This window comes from Orycteropus afer, unplaced genomic scaffold, assembly GCF_000298275.1.
Source record: "Orycteropus afer afer isolate SDZICR_OR568_19922 unplaced genomic scaffold, OryAfe1.0 scaffold00113, whole genome shotgun sequence".
In the NCBI taxonomy this organism is placed as follows: Eukaryota; Metazoa; Chordata; class Mammalia; order Tubulidentata; family Orycteropodidae; genus Orycteropus; species Orycteropus afer.
In genome coordinates this window covers 7,659,438-7,677,529 of record NW_006921700.1, presented here as the reverse complement: position 1 = coordinate 7,677,529, position 18,092 = coordinate 7,659,438, and the positions used below count along the sequence as shown (strand labels likewise).

The 18,092-nt window shown below is 42.2% G+C and overlaps 1 protein-coding gene across 1 annotated transcript in view; it reads left to right on the top strand.

Moving 5' to 3' along the window:
- Positions 1 to 1,014: 1,014 nt before the first annotated feature.
- SLC14A1 (solute carrier family 14 member 1 (Kidd blood group)) overlaps positions 1,015 to 18,092 on the top strand; it is a 20,642-nt gene continuing 3,564 nt past the window's right edge. Inside the window, exons 1-7 of the mRNA XM_042781383.1 lie at positions 1,015 to 1,149; positions 4,433 to 4,577; positions 5,142 to 5,331; positions 8,411 to 8,539; positions 11,445 to 11,637; positions 12,659 to 12,806; positions 13,015 to 13,149. Coding sequence (XP_042637317.1) covers positions 1,063 to 1,149; positions 4,433 to 4,577; positions 5,142 to 5,331; positions 8,411 to 8,539; positions 11,445 to 11,637; positions 12,659 to 12,806; positions 13,015 to 13,149 — 1,027 coding nt within the window. The 5' untranslated portion in view covers positions 1,015 to 1,062. The remainder of the gene's footprint in view (positions 1,150 to 4,432; positions 4,578 to 5,141; positions 5,332 to 8,410; positions 8,540 to 11,444; positions 11,638 to 12,658; positions 12,807 to 13,014; positions 13,150 to 18,092) is intronic.

Here is an 18,092-nt window from a genome sequence, read left to right as displayed (position 1 = left end):
CTCTTGTCTCTTTCCTTTTTTTTCTTTCATTCTTTTTTCTCTTTCTTTCTTCTCACCCTGTATAAGATGACAGACCCACCATTGAATTTCTTAATAGTGTTCTTCATCAAACAAAAATAGACATAATCCAACCCCCAGACACAATATTCTGGTCCATAAGTAGATAGATTGTTGACCATGGATAAACACACACACACACACACACACACAGCTTTTTCAGATTTGTCAGAATTTTCTTCCACAATTGTGGATTTTTCTAAAGCACTCTGGTAGAATCTACATTTTCAAGTTTCAGACCAAACCAATAGAAGAGAGTAAAAATGAAATACAGTAAATAAAGGGAGGGGGGCAGCGAATAAGAGAATACCACACATAGAACTCTTCTGGAATTTCTGAAGGAACAATGATATCCTTAGATGCAACAAAGGTTAAAAAAAAAAAAAGAAACTTATGAGAAGCTGTGAGAGTTGTTGAATTCAACTAAGAGTTATTGTTAATAAGATAATCTCCAATATTTAAGAAGTCTTACGCAAATGAAAGAAAAAATGCCATTTTGCAGAGTCTTGGACTGGGCTTTTGTTGTGCATAAAGCATGGCCAGTATCTTATCACAGAAAATCGAGTCCATGCTTTCTCTTCCTGTTCTCACATTTCATAAAGAACAAGACTGGGCCAACTTGTGGCACTGGTCTTAGTGCCCAAGCTGCAGCCCTAATGGTTTGCTTTAAGTGTTTTGGGGCCAGGCTTCAGATCTGACAACCTGCTGCTAGTGGAGAAATGCAGCAGAACAAAATCTATTGTCTCTTTCCATTGGCAAGCTCGTTGCTGATGGAGATGCCACATTGTGCCTTAGAGGTCTCCTTCAGGGACCACATCTCATCAGGAATTCAGTGGGCACACTCCTGCCTCCCTCCATCTTGCATTTCATGTGCTCATCTCAGCCAGGATACACATCCTGCTGATTCACATATTTTTGCCCTTTGTCATGTTCGGAGAGAAAGGAAGGAAGAATGGACGATCTTTGATTGGCGGTGCTGGTGACACCTCTCACGGTCCTCTTTGGATGGACCCTCTTGGAAATAAAGCAGAGGCAACACGCAGAGGCTTCGGCCGGCTAAGTTTGGCCCTTGCCTATGGGCTGGACAAACAGGTATGATGCCTTCGTACCCCTTCCAGCACTGGGGAACCTCGAGGCTGAGCTTCTAGCTGGTGTGCCTTTTCTGAACAAGCCTGGGAAGCAGGAGTCAGCAAGCTCTGCTGAGCGGTGTGGCTGTGGTTGAGCTAGATACACAAGGGTCTTGGTCCAAAAGGTCACATGGCATCCATCTTGAGGGTCTGGATGCTGGACTGTTGAGCTGCAGGGTTTTGATGGCCATGGAAAAGCTAGAAAAGATAGCCTGGGGCTTAAAATTTATCCAGCTTCTAATTTGTTAGTTTCTTCCCTTTATTGTCTGCTTTTCTTTGTTGAGATTTAGTGGCCCACTTTGTTGGGATTTCAACATTTCCATCAGTGAAAGGTCCTTGCTCAATACCTTAGCACTGGCTTCCCAATTAGGATGTGTGGGTTCCCTAATGAAATGAAAATATTCTACTATGAGAAAACTCTAGGGTGAACTACAACTTCTCAAAAAACTCCTTGCCATTGAGTCGATTCCAACTCATAGCAACCCATTGTGTTTCCAAGGCTATAAATCTTTGTGGAAGCAGACCACCTCATCTTTCTTCTACAGAGTGGCTGGTGGGTTTGAAACACTGACCTTTTGGTTAACAGCCAAATGCCTTGACCACTACACCACCAGAGCTGCTTGAACTACAATTTTAAATATTCATTTCTCGTGTCCAGTTCTCATAGCTAAGTTCTCAAAAGGTGGAGCAAGTGGCTAGTGCTCCCAGGGGCCCCAAAGATGCCATAGTCCAGAAAAATGGGCTCATGTACAGATGGCTAAGCATTAGCTATTAACTGAGAGGTTTGTGGTTCAAACCCACCTGGAGGTGCTTCAGAATAAAGACCTGGAGATCTGCTTCCAAATGTCTTTTGGAAGCAGGTCACAGCCATGGAAACCTTACGGAGAGCAGTTCTACTTTGATTCATATGGGGTTGCCATGAGTCAGAATTGACTTGGCAACTGGTAGGGGTTGGGCCAACTATATGCTGGAGTCATAAGGAGACCCCTATCTCTAGGGCATCATAGCCCTACAACCCATCTCAAGACATGAATATTGGAGACACAAATTGCCATATGCCTTCCCTAAGTCAGGCTGTGGATATGGATAAAAACAATCTAACATTTATTTAACTTTGGGTGGTTCAGCAAGAGACTCAGGTCATTCAGGTTCTCAGTCATGTTTGGCCAGTTATCTTACTGGGTTTCATATCAGTATCTCCAAAATCTCTGAAGTGATCGAGTATTTAAAACTGTGCAAATAAATGTTTGCTTGAAAGTTTGATCACATGAATTTGTTTATTCTAGAATGGCCCGTGTACCTAAATGTTCCTGTAGTTAATGGAAAAGGCCATTTTAATGTTTTCATGTCAGACTGCCTCTCTAGAGCTTGTTCTGTCTATAGAAACTTCAGGTGGTTAGTATCTTGTCACTGACTCAACTGATGCCTGATGCTTCTCGTAACTTGATGTGATTTTGAAAAATAAGTCACTGTAGCTGAGGAAGGGACTGACCAAGTAGCATTTTCAGTTATGAGGTTTAAAGAGGGAGACACCTGAAAATAGATGATAGCCATCATTTAGACAGATTATGAAGTAAAAGGCAAATTTTTGTAGTTGCTTAATTATTCAAACAGTTTTACAGGCTTAACTATGCAGCCAACTGAGCTCCGTATGGACTTAGTTTTGATCTTGATCTCCAGCAGTTTTAAATTTAAGAATTTCTTAAAGCAAAGATTCATTAAAAGACTCACAAATGCTGCTGTCTAACGTTGATTTGCAAAGAAAAAATGAGCTTGCTCTGGACTGCATTATATAAATAGCTCATACTTTGTGTAATGATTAATGGTTCACTATTGTTTTAAAACAGGATGGCTAATTATGCACTGAAGTCATATAATTGAAGTTCAGTGGTTCATTACTAAAAAATCAGCTACCTGCATTTGATTTCTGCCCTGGAATTAATAAGAGCAAAACTAGCATCAAGACTTACCATAAAAAAATACATATATTGCATGACTTTGTTGACTATGGTGAAAGGAACAATGATGGGACCAAAACTCAAAAACGGCCATGAGGACTCTTGTTCAGAGCCTTGCCACAGGGAGAAGGCGAGCTGGTATATCTGCGTGAGCTTTGGGCATTGCCTTGGCTCTGTCTTATGTGGTTGCAGCCTCAGCGTCCCACAGCTGTGCCTTCAGGGTCTGAAGGTTTTGCTCTTTCTCTACTCTCTACTTACCTGGCTGTGCTCTGCTTTTCTTGCACACTCAAGGTTGTTTTGCTATTGTCCCTCGTCCTCTGCCTACCACTGGGATTTCACTATCAGGAGTTTTTGTATTTACCATCAGTACAATAAAACATTCATTCTCTGTGTACTGGGTACCAGATTCTGGTGATGTTGGGGTTTTCCTGTTACATGCTTATCATAAGAAGTGAATAATAGCCTGGTGAGCACAACTCATGATTATGTCCTTAGTATTTTCCAAAAACATGCTCATTGCAATTATGCCCTGTTCGTTCCATATATCATACAATCCTTATGTTACAGCTCTTTGATTTTCAACAGCTTTGCTCACTTTCACCTTTCCCAGGTTCTATACCTTTATGGAATATCATTCGTTTCTATTTTTCAATATTTAAACAGCAAATTCCAAGAATAACAGGTGTTTGAGGCAGTTGTATGGTTTAAGGACCAATTCAAGTAACGTTTCACTTAGAGAATGTGAGGGAGTTTTCTTAGGCTGTATTCCACACACAAACTGTTCTTGAAAATAAAATGCTTGCTTGTAAATTGAAATTTTAATTTGCAAGGCTGCTTTTCTTGAAAGTAAACCGTTTTGCTACTGATTTCTTGTTCCTCTCATTAAGAGCATGAAAATTAAAGTTGGTCTTAGCTCTTTCTATCATATTCTTTGACTCATTATGTTGTAATGAACTCCTTCTCAGTCCTCTCCAAGAGACTGAGCTCCTTAAGTGCAGGAAGTAGGTGTTCAATAAAGGTTTGTTCAACTAGAAACTGAACTTCCTGAAATAAAAGACCAGAACCCTCTCATAGAAGTATGACAAGGCTGGGGTAGGATTTGGATTAAGGTAATAATCTGTTTGACGATACTTCAAGAGGAAAATGATGCTTTCTTAGTCCCATGGGATACCATGGTCCTGATGAAAAATCTTTAAAGTATCTTCTCTAGCTACTGTGACCAAGCCTAAAGCTGACCAGTCTGGAGTGTTTGACACATGGGATGCTTATGAGCTCTGTTCTTTCCTCAAGGAGCCAGAGGAAGAAATAGCCATGGAAGACAGCCCCACTGCTGTTAAAGTGGACCACCGTTCTCCATGGCAAGGCAGAAGGTGCCTCCCCAAGACACTTGGCTACATCACTGGGGATATGAGAGAATTTGCTGACTGGCTGAAAGGTAATTGTCTTCCATCCCTTGGAAGATGGTAGAAGCAGCTTTGTGAGGAGTAGTTTATTCATTTTTTTTACTTATATCTTTAGTTACATCCCCCAACATTTTATCTATCTCTTTCGATCCCGTCAGTCTACTTTTCATCTTCTACTCTCCTGCAAAAATCTTCAATAGTCAGGGCCAGGGACTTGCTCGTATTAGGGGAAGACATCTGGCTCAAACCTGTAATTTTAGTGCTGAATAAATGAAATTTTACTACTAGTAATCTATTCCTTTGGCTTCAGAGTCTGTACCTCTGAACATGGTAAATAAATACATTGACTGCTTTCTGGAGTTTAGGTTTTAGTAAGGCCAGGGTGGGTTGAACATAAAGAAACTGAATGCTTTCAGGCATCTGGGAGCCACTAAGGCAAAAAGTTCAGAGAGAAAAAGCTTAAAGGCCATCAAAACAGGTTTCACCTTGATTACAGGTAACTGTGATGATGATTTTGCTCAGGGCCAGTTCTCGTATTGGGAAGGCACATCATTGGCTGGACCTTTCCTTGGGTCTGCCTGTCTCATTTCTTCCAGACAAGCCTGTGGTGCTTCAGTTCATCGACTGGATTCTTCGGGGCATATCCCAAGTGGTGTTTGTCAGCAACCCCATCAGTGGAATCCTGATTCTGGTGGGACTTCTGGTCCAGAACCCCTGGTGGGCTCTCAATGGCTGTGTGGGAACTGTGGTCTCTACTCTGACAGCCGTGCTACTCAGTCAAGACAGGTAGGAGACAAAGCAGCAAGTGTGGTTTGAATGGTAACACCACACCTTTCTCAGGAGAAACCTTTATTCCACAGAACTCTTTATGTTTGCCCTCAGTCAGAGGTCATGGAATCATTTGTAGTCTTTATTCATGGTGCCTGAGTCAGTGCTCAGTCTGAATGATGCCTGCTTCTTTTGGCAGGACGTGTAATCAGAACTAAGCTGGTTCTGTGAGGAGAGGCTTCATAAGGCTCTTCTTTACTGATTGATAAAATTATTTATCATCAGCATTCTGTTTGTTTGGGCAAAAATATGTACGAGTTTATGATAAGTTTTAGTAGCTTAATAACCTTCATTATCATGTTTCCACAATTAGTTTAGCAAACTCAGTTTTCATAGATAGTGCAAAGGTTAGGCTCAGCTTCTATAGAGATAGATAACCATAAACTCCAAGTTAGCGGGTTTCGACTTAGGGAGTTTGTGTGTGTCATCTGAAATATGTATTAGGTAAAAATAGCATGTACTTCATAAACTGATCTATCATTTAATAAGTACTGAGCTGACTCCCTCCAAGGGAGTAGATGGCACCTGACTAATTCCTGGTGTCCAAGATCAAGGAATAATCACCAATGGATAGCCCTTGTGCAGCTATGATCTTGTAACACTTACTGCAAATTGCCTAAGGGAGTTCTCAAGTAGAGAATCAGCAAATGTTCCTCTTTACCATCAGGTCCAAGGACCCTGATCTGCTCCCTAAAGAGGATGGTTTTGTATCCTAAGTTCAACCCTATTTCAATGAGCACTGACAATCTTCCAGTTTGGGGTGTGAACTAGAATTATTAAATATTTCTTCATTGTTATGCTCCAATGAAAGTTGACCCCATTTTCTTTATCAGGCATTATTTATAAAACAAGTCACATTTACATGTGTTAATTTTCAAATCTCTTTTTACTTTCCTTGGTCTCAAAGGACTGTATTAAGTGAATGTCCATCTTCCTATTTCTTTAATCATGGCATCTCACGAGCTATAGAAAGTGCCATGCGTTTGCCATTGAACAAACTTGGGCATTAAATTGCCAACTCACTTGTGGAGAGGACAAGTCTTTGCATAGCTCTTCACTCTCATCATGTATAATCCCAATTGCTGAAGAGTTCATCAAGTAGATTCCAACTCATGGAGACCCCACGGGTACAAATATAACTGCTCCATAGGGTTCTCAAGACTGTGACCCCTTGGAAGCAGATCACCAGGCATGTCTTCCAAAGAATCTCTGGGTGGGTTCTAACCACCAGCCTTTCAGTTAGTAGTCCAGCCCTTAAGCATTTGTGTCCCCCAGGGACTCCATTATCATTTCCTAGGCTAAACTAGGAAGCTGTGGTGGTATAGTGCCTAAGGCATTTGACTGCTAACCAGAAGGCTGGCTGTTCAAACCCACCAGCCACTCCTCGGAAAGAAGACTGGGCAATCTTCTGTGGAGATACCACCTCGAAAACTCAAGGAGAAGTCGCTATGAGCCGGGACCAACTCGATGTCAGTGAGAGAGTTAGAGGCTAAAGCAATACAAATTGCATCACCTCCCACAAGTTTGGAAGAATTATTTAAAGGAGACAAAGTTCTTTTGAGCAGGGATTTCCACCTCTAGTGTTCTTGCCCAGATGAATGTTCCTGATATCATCTTGCCAGTTGCACTGTTGCCTCTTGTCCCTGGTTAAAAACAGCCAAGAAGCTCTCATGCCTTTAGTATTATCTCAGGGTTGCAAGGCTTCCTGGCACTTATCATGTCTCCCTAAGGCCATGCATTTGACCTTATCCACACAATTCACCACCTTCACACATCCATGGCCCCTGCAGACATGGTCTGCTGAGTGCTGGATTCTTGGGAAGTCGACTTGTACCCTTCCTGATACCAGACATTGCCAACTCTCAGAGCACTGGTTTGGGGCAGCTAGCTCATCCGCCTTGTGGCTTATTCTACAGGAATCATTCCGTTTCTCACTCTGAGCTTCTAGTTTCCAATTATGAAATAGGAACCATTCTGGCCATGAGTAAAAACTTACCGGTAGGATAACCTTCATAAATGAGGTTAAATATTGAGCAGAAAGAATTAGATGTTAAATATCCACGTAATTAAATGGGAGTAACTTTGCCAAGTAAACTTGTTTTTCTTTGTGATAACTTGAAAATGTATGTTTGAAGAAAATAAAATGGAATCATAAGAAAATGAAAATATATACTCAATTCTAAGATTAATGTTTATAAGGTCAAAGATACTATGAAAGTGAATTTACATTTTAGGTGTCTTACATCTCCCTAAGAGCTCTGGTGGCATAGTGGATAAGGCACTTATTTAGCTGCTAACCAGAATGTTGGTTGTTCAAAACCACCAGCTGCTCTGTGGAAGGAAGATGGGGCAATCTACTTCAGTGAAGATTTACCACCTCAGGAACCCAAAAAGGGTCTCTATGAGTCAGAATTGACCCAATAGCAGTAGGGTTTTTTAATATCTCTCACCAAGAAATTAAACTTAGGAAAACAGTTCCTATATAAAAGCACTATTCAAGGCAGAAGCTCTTAATGATGTAAAAACCCCCTGCCATCAAGTCGATTCCAACTCATAGCAATCCCCGTTGGGTTTCTGAAGCGATAAATCTCTACCGAAGTTGATAGCCCCATCTTCCTTCCTCAGAGCAGCTGGTGGGTATGAACCACTAACCAATTGGTTAGCAGTCAAATCCCTTAGGCACTGCACTGCCAGAGAGCCTTTTAATGATAAAAAGAAATAATAATAACTTTCTGAAGGAAAGACTAAAAGGAAGTAGAATACATTGTCTTGCTAATTTCTCTTTCCTCCCCTTAGATGCTAGAGTTCTGTCTTTATCTGTGATACTGTGGAAGGTGGGTTACTATGCACATTTGTATTTTTATCAATGTATATTTTATTTATTCATATTTATATGCTTACATAATCCTTGGGATAAATTTCCAAATATAATTTCATTGTCTCTTATGAGAATGAACTGGAAGTTACAAGTGTGATTTTTATGCAAGGTCAGCTGAAGTCCACCCAGACATGTCCATGCTCTGCCTCTCACCCACAGGTCATCAATAGCCGCAGGGCTCCAAGGCTACAATGCTACACTGGTGGGAATACTCATAGCTGTCTTTTCAGACAAGGGAAACTACTTCTGGTGGCTGTTATTCCCCGTATCTGCCATATCCATGACTTGGTAAGTTGTACCTGGTTTTCAAAATGCCTTTATTTAAAAATTTAGATTAGGTTATGTCTGCTGGAACCAGAAATAACGATTTTAAAATATGTAAATTCCCTTACAACCAGTTATTTGGCCTTATGTCTGATCTCTCTACTAAATCCACCCATACCTTCCCCTTAACCTCAGTACCAGTTGCTGTTGAGTCAATTCCCAACTCATGGTGATCCTCTTTGTGTCAGAGAAGAAACATGCTCACTTGGGTTTTCAATGGCTGGTGTCTTGGAAGTACAGCACCAGGTCTTCCAAAGTGCCTCTTGGTGAACTTGAACCTCTAACTTTTTGATAAGCAGCTAAGTACATTAACCATTTACAAGGACTCCTCCTGGGGGGGGGGCTCAAAAATCCCTACCATCGCCTCCCACTGCACATTAACATCTGCACTTTAACTTTCCTGGGGAGCATTAAAACACATCAAAGCATATGGCCCCCACCTTGCCCTCTCCCCACCCCAAGATTCTGATGTAATTGTTCCAGAGTATTATCTGGGGATTAGGATTTTTAAAATTCCCTAGGTGATCCTGAAGTACAGCCCTAAAATTGAGAAACACTCCCTACCTGAGTGTTCCTTAAACTTGAAGATGTATCAGAATTACTTGAAGGGCTTATTAAAACACAGAGTGCTGCTCCCACCCTAGGATTTCTGCTTCAGGGTATTTAGTAGACCTAGTAATTTCTAACTTTTCTAACAAGTTCCCAGGTAGCGCTGATCTGGCTGGTCAGGGACCCACTTTGAGAACCACTGTGCCTATATGAAAGAACTCTAGTGATGCAATGGTTAAGGCATTTGGCTGCTAACCCAAAAGGTCAGTAGTTTGAACCCACCAGCTGCTCCACAGAAGAAAGATGAGGCAGTCTGTTTCTAGGTAAAATTTTACTGCCTAGAAAATCCAATGGAGGTCACTATGAGTCAGAATCAACTCAGTGGCAGTGGGTTGGGTTTGGTTTTGGTGCCTATGTGAACATTTCTTCCCACTTGCTCCCTTCAAAAAGAATATTGAGTCAATATTTTTTTTTTTCATCTGAACCCTTTAGATTAGTTTCTATATGTTGACACAGTCCAAAATCCTTTTTCTAGAAGCAAACATTTCTTTCTTACTATAAACTCACTATTGTCGAGTGGGTTTCAACTCATAGTGATCTCTCTTCAGGTTTCCAAGGTGGCATCGCTAAGGAAGTAAGATTGGGCAATCTACTTCCATAGTGATACCGCCTCGGAAACCCAAGGAGGGGTCACTATGAGTCGTTTCCAATTCAATGGCAGTGAGTTTGATTTTTTTGGTTTAATCTTATAATGATGCTCCTTGATTAGGTCAACAAGTAAAGCTACAGAAGGGGCCCAGGGGCATGTATCTAAGTTCCCTAGGGGCCTTAACAAAGTACCACAAACCAAATGGCTTAAATCAGCAGACATTAATTCTCTCACAGTTGTGGAGGCCACAAGTCTGAAATCAGGGTTTTGGCAGGGCCCCATTCCCTCTGAAGGCTCTAGGAGAGAATACTTCCTTACCTCGTCCTAGGGTCTGGTGGTTGCTGGCAATTCTTGGTGTTCCCGAGTTTGTACTTTCATCACTCCAATCTCCTCCTCTATAGGTACATCGTGGTGTTTGACCTGTGGGTCTCTGTGTCCAAATTCCCCTCTTCTGAAAGGACACTTTAAGAAGGACACCTTAATTCAGACACTGAATTAAGGCCCAGTGTGATTTCATTGTAACTTGCTTACATCTGCAAAGGCTTATTTTCAAATAAGGTCACATTCACAGGTACCTAGAGATAGAAGGTAAACATATCTTTTAAAACCAAAACAACTCACAGACATTGAGTCAATTCTGATTCATTGAGACTCCTATTGGGTTTCCAAGGCTGTAAATCTTTATAGTAGCAGACTGCCTCATCTTTCTTATGCAAAGCAGCTGGTAAATTTGAACCATTGATGTTTTGGTTAACAGTCAAATGCCTTAACCACTACAGTACCAGAGCTCCTTGAACATATCATTTGGGGGGACATAATTCAACCAACAACACCATTTAATCCAGTCACTCAGTTTATAGATAAGGTACCTGAGGGGAAGTGCCTTGCCCAAGGTCACATAGTTTATCAACAACTCAAGGAGTTAAACTCTGCCCTCCTAAGTTTAAGATCTTTTTCCTCCATCCCATGCCACCTGCTCCCTCCTTTGGACAATTGTTTCTCTTTTCCAAAACTAGATACACTAATGGCAGGTGGGAATGATATACACCAAATTGAGAATCAGATTGTGTTTACCTCCAGTAGGGAGGGAAGGACTATGATCAAGTAGTGTTAGGATCAAACCGAACCAAACCAAACTCACTGCCATTGAGTCGATTCTGACTCACAGTGACTTCATTGGGTTTTCAAGGCTATAAATCTTTGCAGAAGTAGACTGCTTCATTTTTCTCCCATGGAGCAGCTAGTGGGTTCGAACCACTGACTTTAGGTTAGCAGCTGATACCTTAACCACTACACCACCAGAGCTTCTTAGTGCTATGATTAAGTAGTAGACAATACAATGAAAGTACAATGTAGATATTTCATCAACTATGTCTTAAATATTTCAAAATTATTTTTAAAATCTTGATATATTGATATATAACTCACTCTGAGCAAGCCCAGGGTATAATTTTCCAGAAGTAAAATAAGCTGAGAATTTTTTTAAAAAAAAAACTTTCTATAAGAAGTACTCTCTATGACAGAATTTATCCCAGCTTTTCTTTCTGTGGGAAGTTTCCCAACACTAGGGCTATCTTAGTAGATGAAAGAAAGGCAGTCCTTCCATAGTAGAGATTTGGTTTGTCCCATGGCTTATCACATGTGTGCTCTTCTCTTCTATTTTGTCTTTAGCCCAATCTTCTCAAGTGCACTGAACTCTGTGTTCTGCAAATGGGACCTCCCCGTCTTCACATTGCCTTTCAACATGGCATTATCAATGTACCTTGCAGCTACAGGGCATTACAATCCCTTCTTTCCAGCCACATTGCTCACACCTGTAACCTCTGTTCCCAATGTCACCTGGTCTGAACTCAGTGCTCTGGAGGTAAGGCTCACATCATCTTCTCACATGCTCCCTGACTCTGGAAGACACCCCAAATCCTTTTGGTTAATTGGATAGTAGAGTACATTAGAGTCTAATACTCAGCTCTGTTGTGTTGTTGTTGTTATTTGCCATCGAGTCGGCCCCGACTCATAGTGACCCCTCCTCGGGTTTCTGAGGCAGTATCACTACGGAAGTAGGAATGCCCAACCTTCCTTCCAAGGAGTGGCTGGTGGGTTTGAACCGCCAGCCTTCTGGTTAGCAGTTAAGTGCTTTAGGCACTATGCTACCAGAGCTCCCTAATACTCAGCTCTAGGGTAGCCTTTCTTGGCATCTTAAGATAAGGCATAGGTTCTATTCCAATGTTTTGAGAGTCTAAAAAACTTTTTAATGACTGGTCAAAGCTAATTTTTCCCCTCACCTTTTCCTACAAATCTGCAGCACAGTCCCACAGCGTAGCTCCAATGAAAGTCCGGCACTCTGTTGATCAAGGGCAAGTGTCAGTGCAAGCAATGGAGTCAGGAAGTGGAGGAGCAGTTAGGGAAGGCGTGCTCAGGGCACCCCCATCCTTATACCTAAGCAGATGAATGACTGGGATTTTTCTGAGGCTAAAAAGAGAGAAAGAATTTAAAAATTGTTGTTGTTGTTGTTATGTGCAGTCGAGTCGGACCCGACTCATAGAGACCCCTCCTTGGGTTACCAAGGCAGTAGCACTATGGAAGTAGATTGCCCCATCTTCCTTACAAGGAGTGGCTAGTGGGTTTGAACCTCCAGCCTTCTGGTTAGCAGTCAAGTGCCTTAGGCACTGCACTACCAGAGCTCCCAATGACTGGGATTTTTCTGAGGCTAAAAAGGGAGAAAGAATTTAAACATTAGTAACACTGCTTTTGAAAGATGAGATACACTAAACCTAAGAGAAAATTTTCTGTGACTGTGGGTCCTGTGGGTTTCTGTTCAGTTGTTTTAGGCAGCTTCGTTTTTTTGTTATTGTTTTATTTTTTTTTTTTTTCCATTGCTTTTGCAGTTATTAAAATCTCTGCCCGTGGGTGTGGGTCAGATATATGGCTGTGACAACCCGTGGACAGGGGGCATTTTCCTGTGTGCCATTCTACTGTCCTCCCCACTCATGTGTCTGCATGCTGCAATAGGATCACTGCTGGGAATGGCAGCAGGTAAGCAGAAGACTCGTTACAAACTATTAAGTATCTCTCCATCCTGTACATGGTCTCAGGTATTTTCTGTCCTCCACACCATTCTTGGACTCTCTGCTTCCAAGGGACCAATGGGAATTCTTGGGATACTGCCCTACCCATCCTGACTCCTTCCAGAGCACCTTGCTGTTTAGTTCACAGCTCTAAGACTTCCTGTTTCTTCTAACAGGGCTCAGCCTTTCAGTTCCATTTGAGAACATCTACTTTGGACTTTGTGGTTTCAACAGCTCTTTGGCCTGCATTGCAATAGGAGGAATGTTCATGGCACTCACTTGGCAAACCCACCTCCTGGCTCTTGCCTGTGGTGAGTATCCTGGCCATCTTAGGGGTGGTGGTAAGCAAAGATGTGCTCTTGACTCTGGGATCAAAATCAAGGACAAACTGTAGATACTATTAGGACTGGAATTCTAGTTTGTGGCCCCTGCTATCTAAGTGTGACTTCCTTTCTGAGCATGTTAAACTCTTCTCTGCCAACCTTACTGGTTTTTGTGAAGTCAGGAGAGCCTGTTGAATCATGTTAAACATTCTGTTGTTGGCTGCCATTGAGTTGGCCCTGCTCATGGAGATCCCATGCACAACACAAAGCAACGCTGCTGGGACTGCACCATCCCCAGATTGGACCACGGGGCTCCATAGAGTTCTCATTGGCTGGCTTTCGGAAGTACATTGTCAGGCCTTTCCTCTCAGTCCATCTCAGTCTGAAAGGTCTGCAAAAAACATGTTCAGTATCATAGCAATATGCAAGCCTCTGTTGGCAGATGGGTAGTAGCTGTGTATGGGGTCCATTGGCCAGAAATTGCATATAGGTCTTGTCTCCTGTATAGAAGAAGCGAATTCTACCATTGAATCCCAAAATGCCATTCAACATTCTGCAATATGTATATTTTGGGGGATAGAAACTCAATTATTCTTGTGTTCATCGTACTAATTGTTTGGCAGAAGAAACTAAAGGAAATAACTGATTCAGGGCAGGGAGGAAGGAATTTGCGTTTCTAGCAGGTTCCCTACTGGTGCTGGTACTGCTGCCCCAGGGACACTTTGAGAACCACTACAGTGGCCTTTTCTGACCCCCAGTATTCTAGTCACTCCATTCTTTCAGTTTTACTATTGAGATACTGAAGCCAGAAGGGGGAAATGGTGCAATCAAGGGTAAATCCAACCTGGAATTCACTCTGACCACTCATACTTGCTCTTTAATGTTATGTAAATTTGCCCTCACTTTGAAACAATTAGGAGCTCTGGTGGCATAGTGGTTAAAGCACTAGGATGTAACCAAAAGATCAGCAGCCCCTCTGCGGGAGAAAGAGGAAGCAGTCTGCTTCCCTAAAGATTTACAGTCTTGGAAACTCTATGGCACCATTCTACTCTATTCCAACTTGATGGCAGTAGGCTTGGTTTTCGTTCTGGTTGAAACAATGGAACCAGTCCTTACTCACAACTTCTTCCCAACAACTGCCTTCACTTGCTGCATGTGCAGGTTTTAAATCATTGAAAAGGCTTCAAGCCTTTTCTTGCACTAAAACCTCCTTCCATCAAGTCAATTCTGACTCACAGTGACTCTATAGGACAGAGTAGAACTGCCTCATAGGGTTTCCAAGGCTGTAAATCATTCTAGAAGCAGACTGCCTTGGCTTTCTCCCATGGAACAGTTGGTGAGTTTCAACCCACTGACCTTTTGCTTAGTAGCCAAATGCTTTGACCACTACGCCCCCTGGACTGCTTTCTTGCACTAAAGTGACACTAAATAAGAACCATTTATACCTGTTCCAGCTTACCTACAACTTTGTCTTAAAGACTGTGGTAGTTCAGTTTGTGTGTCAACTTGGCTGGGCCTGGTTGAGTAGCTGGGAGCTGGATGTAGTATTCCCCATGATGAGACTGGTAATCAACTCCATGGTGGAATCTACTGTGAGCCACTGAGTAGCTGCCTTAGGGATGTGGTCCGCTTCCTATACATAAGGAGAAGCCTTGGGGATAATCTCTAGTTTATGGCACACTTGAACCCTGTGTGTAGCTGTGTCGTTGTTCAGCAGCCTGCCATGCTCTGCCAACCTTAGGACTTTCCATAGACTTGAATTAATGGCCTGCTGTGTGGTTTGGTAACATCAAGACTGTGCCTTTTTACTTGTCAACCTTGGGCTTGTCAGTCTCAGAAGCCAGTAGCTGTCTGAGTGAAGAAAAGCCCCCAGCTTCAGTGAGCCAGGAGCAGGAGGCAGAGCTGAAGCCTAAGGTTGAGGGGCTTTCACCCAGCCCCTGGAGCCTGGCACTTTGAACTTGGACTCAAAGCCTCCAAATTGTTAGAGAATAAAACTCCTCTTTGTTAAGGACATCCCATTTGTGGTATATTCCTGTCAGAGCAGCACTAGGGAACCCAAACAAAGACAAACTTATGAGCTGATCTCATTCCTAACCCGGGGACTGCCTGTAGTAGCATTCAGGCCCTTATGGCAACCCCTTGGGTACAAACAGAACTCTAGTGATTTGGATTTGAAACCACTAATGGATTTCCCATGTTAATTATGAGGGGAGGATTATTCACCCATAAAGTTCCCTGGATGTTGCAAATGGTTTGCACTCAGGTACTTAATCGGAAGGCTGATGGTTCGAACCCAGTCAGCAGTACCACAGAAGAATGCCTCACAATCTGCTTCATAAAACACAGCCAAGAAAACCCAGCAGAGCTCAGTTCTTCACTGGAATACATGGGATCACCATGAGTCAAATTGACTCAACAGCAATGGGGTGGGTTTTAGGTTTAGTCATCCATGGCCTTTTCACGTCATTAAACTTTAACTACTGTCCGTTATTCGCTTAGTTGTCTTTCTTTTATGCTTGCTCACTCTCCTCAGATGGCTCCTTTCCATTTCCTGTGAACTTATATTTCCCTGGATATCAACTGTTTGAAAAATATGGCCCTGAGAGGGGAGTGAAAGCCCAGGATTGAACTGACACCTCTCCTGGTGCTCTGGAAAAATAAAAAGGAGAGTCAGGACATTGCCAAGTATGGACCCTCTGCTGTTCAAGACAGTGGAGATAGCCAGGTGTAGGCACTTTATGAAAGCAACCTTCTTTGACTGGGGAAGTTTAGATGGCTTCTAGTTTGGAGCTATACAAACAGAGCCACAGAGAGCATGTCAGCACAAATACCCTTGTGTACTTTGTAAAGTATGTCTGTAAGATAACTTCTAGAAGCAGAATTGATGGATTGAAGGGGATGCACTATGCCACCAGGGCTCCTTAATTTTTAGAGATGCCAAAATTCATTTCCAAAATGGTCATACCATTTCCCACTGCCACCAACAGGGCACAGGTACTGTCAGTTCTGTTAGTCTTAGGGCATGAATTTTTGAGACAGACCTTCAACCCTCTTGTTAAACAAAGCTCAAATGTAAAATGCCCCAGCAGGTTTCAGCATGCCCAGATCACCCATACTCCCAAACAAAAGACCAACCTTGTCCACCAAAGTCAATAAAGAATATTTATTTTAGAGCTGTTCTTTTATTAGTTCCAAAGTTCTTTTATTAATTTTTATCAGGAAGAGGACTTGGGAAACTCTGATAGAACCTGACCATGTTGGCTGCCCTGTACCTCTAAACAGGAGATAGCATGATCAAGGACTTTCTCAACTTCATTATCAGTGCAAATTGTAAACATATTTTTATCTCTTTTTAATCATTGGGTTATTACAGTAGAACTTGCACCTGGCATTCTGTTAGAAGAAACATTGTCCGCTTCCTCAGTAGATAACATAGGTTCATTACCTACAAACAAAATGTGGTGTACAGAATTTTACCTCTGATGTAAAGCTTTCCTAGTTTGACTCAGCAAGTCTCAACTGATGGTCACAAGTGTTCTGCCACCCTTACTACGAAGACAAAAGCAACTTACAATTGGAGATCACTTCAAAACAGTATAACAGTATGAAACATAGAAGTGCTCCAAATGTGCCTTGTAAGTGCAATAAATGAGGGAAGTGGCAGTAAGGCATCATGTTCCCAGAGGGGGCACGTGGAAGAACTGGTATTCAAGAGGGCAGGCAGAGTGTCCCTCGCTTAGCAGAGGGCCAGGGAATGTATGAACAAATTAACGAAATGAAATGAAAAACTGAATGAAACTGGGCAAAACCAAGGCCTGAGCCCCGTTAGTGCAGAGCAGTATCTCAGTGCCGTGGCAACAGAAATGACCTGACAGCTGCTGTCTAAGGAAATACATGAGCTCGTTTGGGATTCATCACCTCCCTGTCAATCAAATCTTCAGGTTGCCATTTGACAGATGATAAAACTGGGGTTCAGAGAAGTTCAGTGATTTGTGGTACTACAAATAATGTATCAGAGCTGAGATTTGAAGCCAGGACTGTTTTCAAAGATCGGCTCTTCCAACTAGTAACCACAATGCAGATATGGAAGAATCTAATTCTACTGAATAAGAAATACCAGGATAAGACAAAATATTGATAAAAAGATAGAAGTCAAGTAAATGAAAATCACAGAGCCCCTCCTGCCATTTCCTCAAGGTAAAACCAGAAAAACCATTGTCATGGGGTTGGTTCTGAGTCATGGTGACCTTATGTGTATCAGAGTAGAATTGCCCTCCATAGGACTTTAGGGCTGTGACCTTTTGGAAGCAGATCACTAAGTGTTTCTTCAGAGGAACATCTAGGTGGGTTTGAACCACCTACCTTTCAGTTAGTAGTTGAATGCTTAGCCATTTGTGCCACCCAGGGACCTCTTCACCCAAGGTGTGTGATGTGATTTCTCACCAGAACATGAGACTATATAGTGAGTGGGTCTATGAGTGAGTGCTCATGGCCTGAGCGGTATGGCCATTATATAAAGGACACTTTTTCACTGACCCTGTGAAACCTGAGGGCTTCCCTGAACCAAAAGTTTGATGGTTCACAGCCACCCAGTGTTTCCATGGGAAAAAGAGCCAGTGATCTGCTCCCATAAAGATTATAGCCAAGAAATCCTATGGGGCCGTTCCACTCTGTCACATGCTGTCACTATGAGTTACAATCCACTGACTCCATGGCACCCAACAACCACAATACATTGAAAGTCATAGGGATATTCGAATTACACTACAATTTTTGCTTCCTCGAAGTAAGTAAAAACATGGCATGTTTATTCCTTAACCTCTATGCCAGCCTTAATGGTGTTCGGGAAAATGTCATTGTGGAAAGGAATCTCAAGTTTGTGTTCAGTTGCTGTTGATCTCTACTTGTTCTTTTCTATATTTTTATACCTT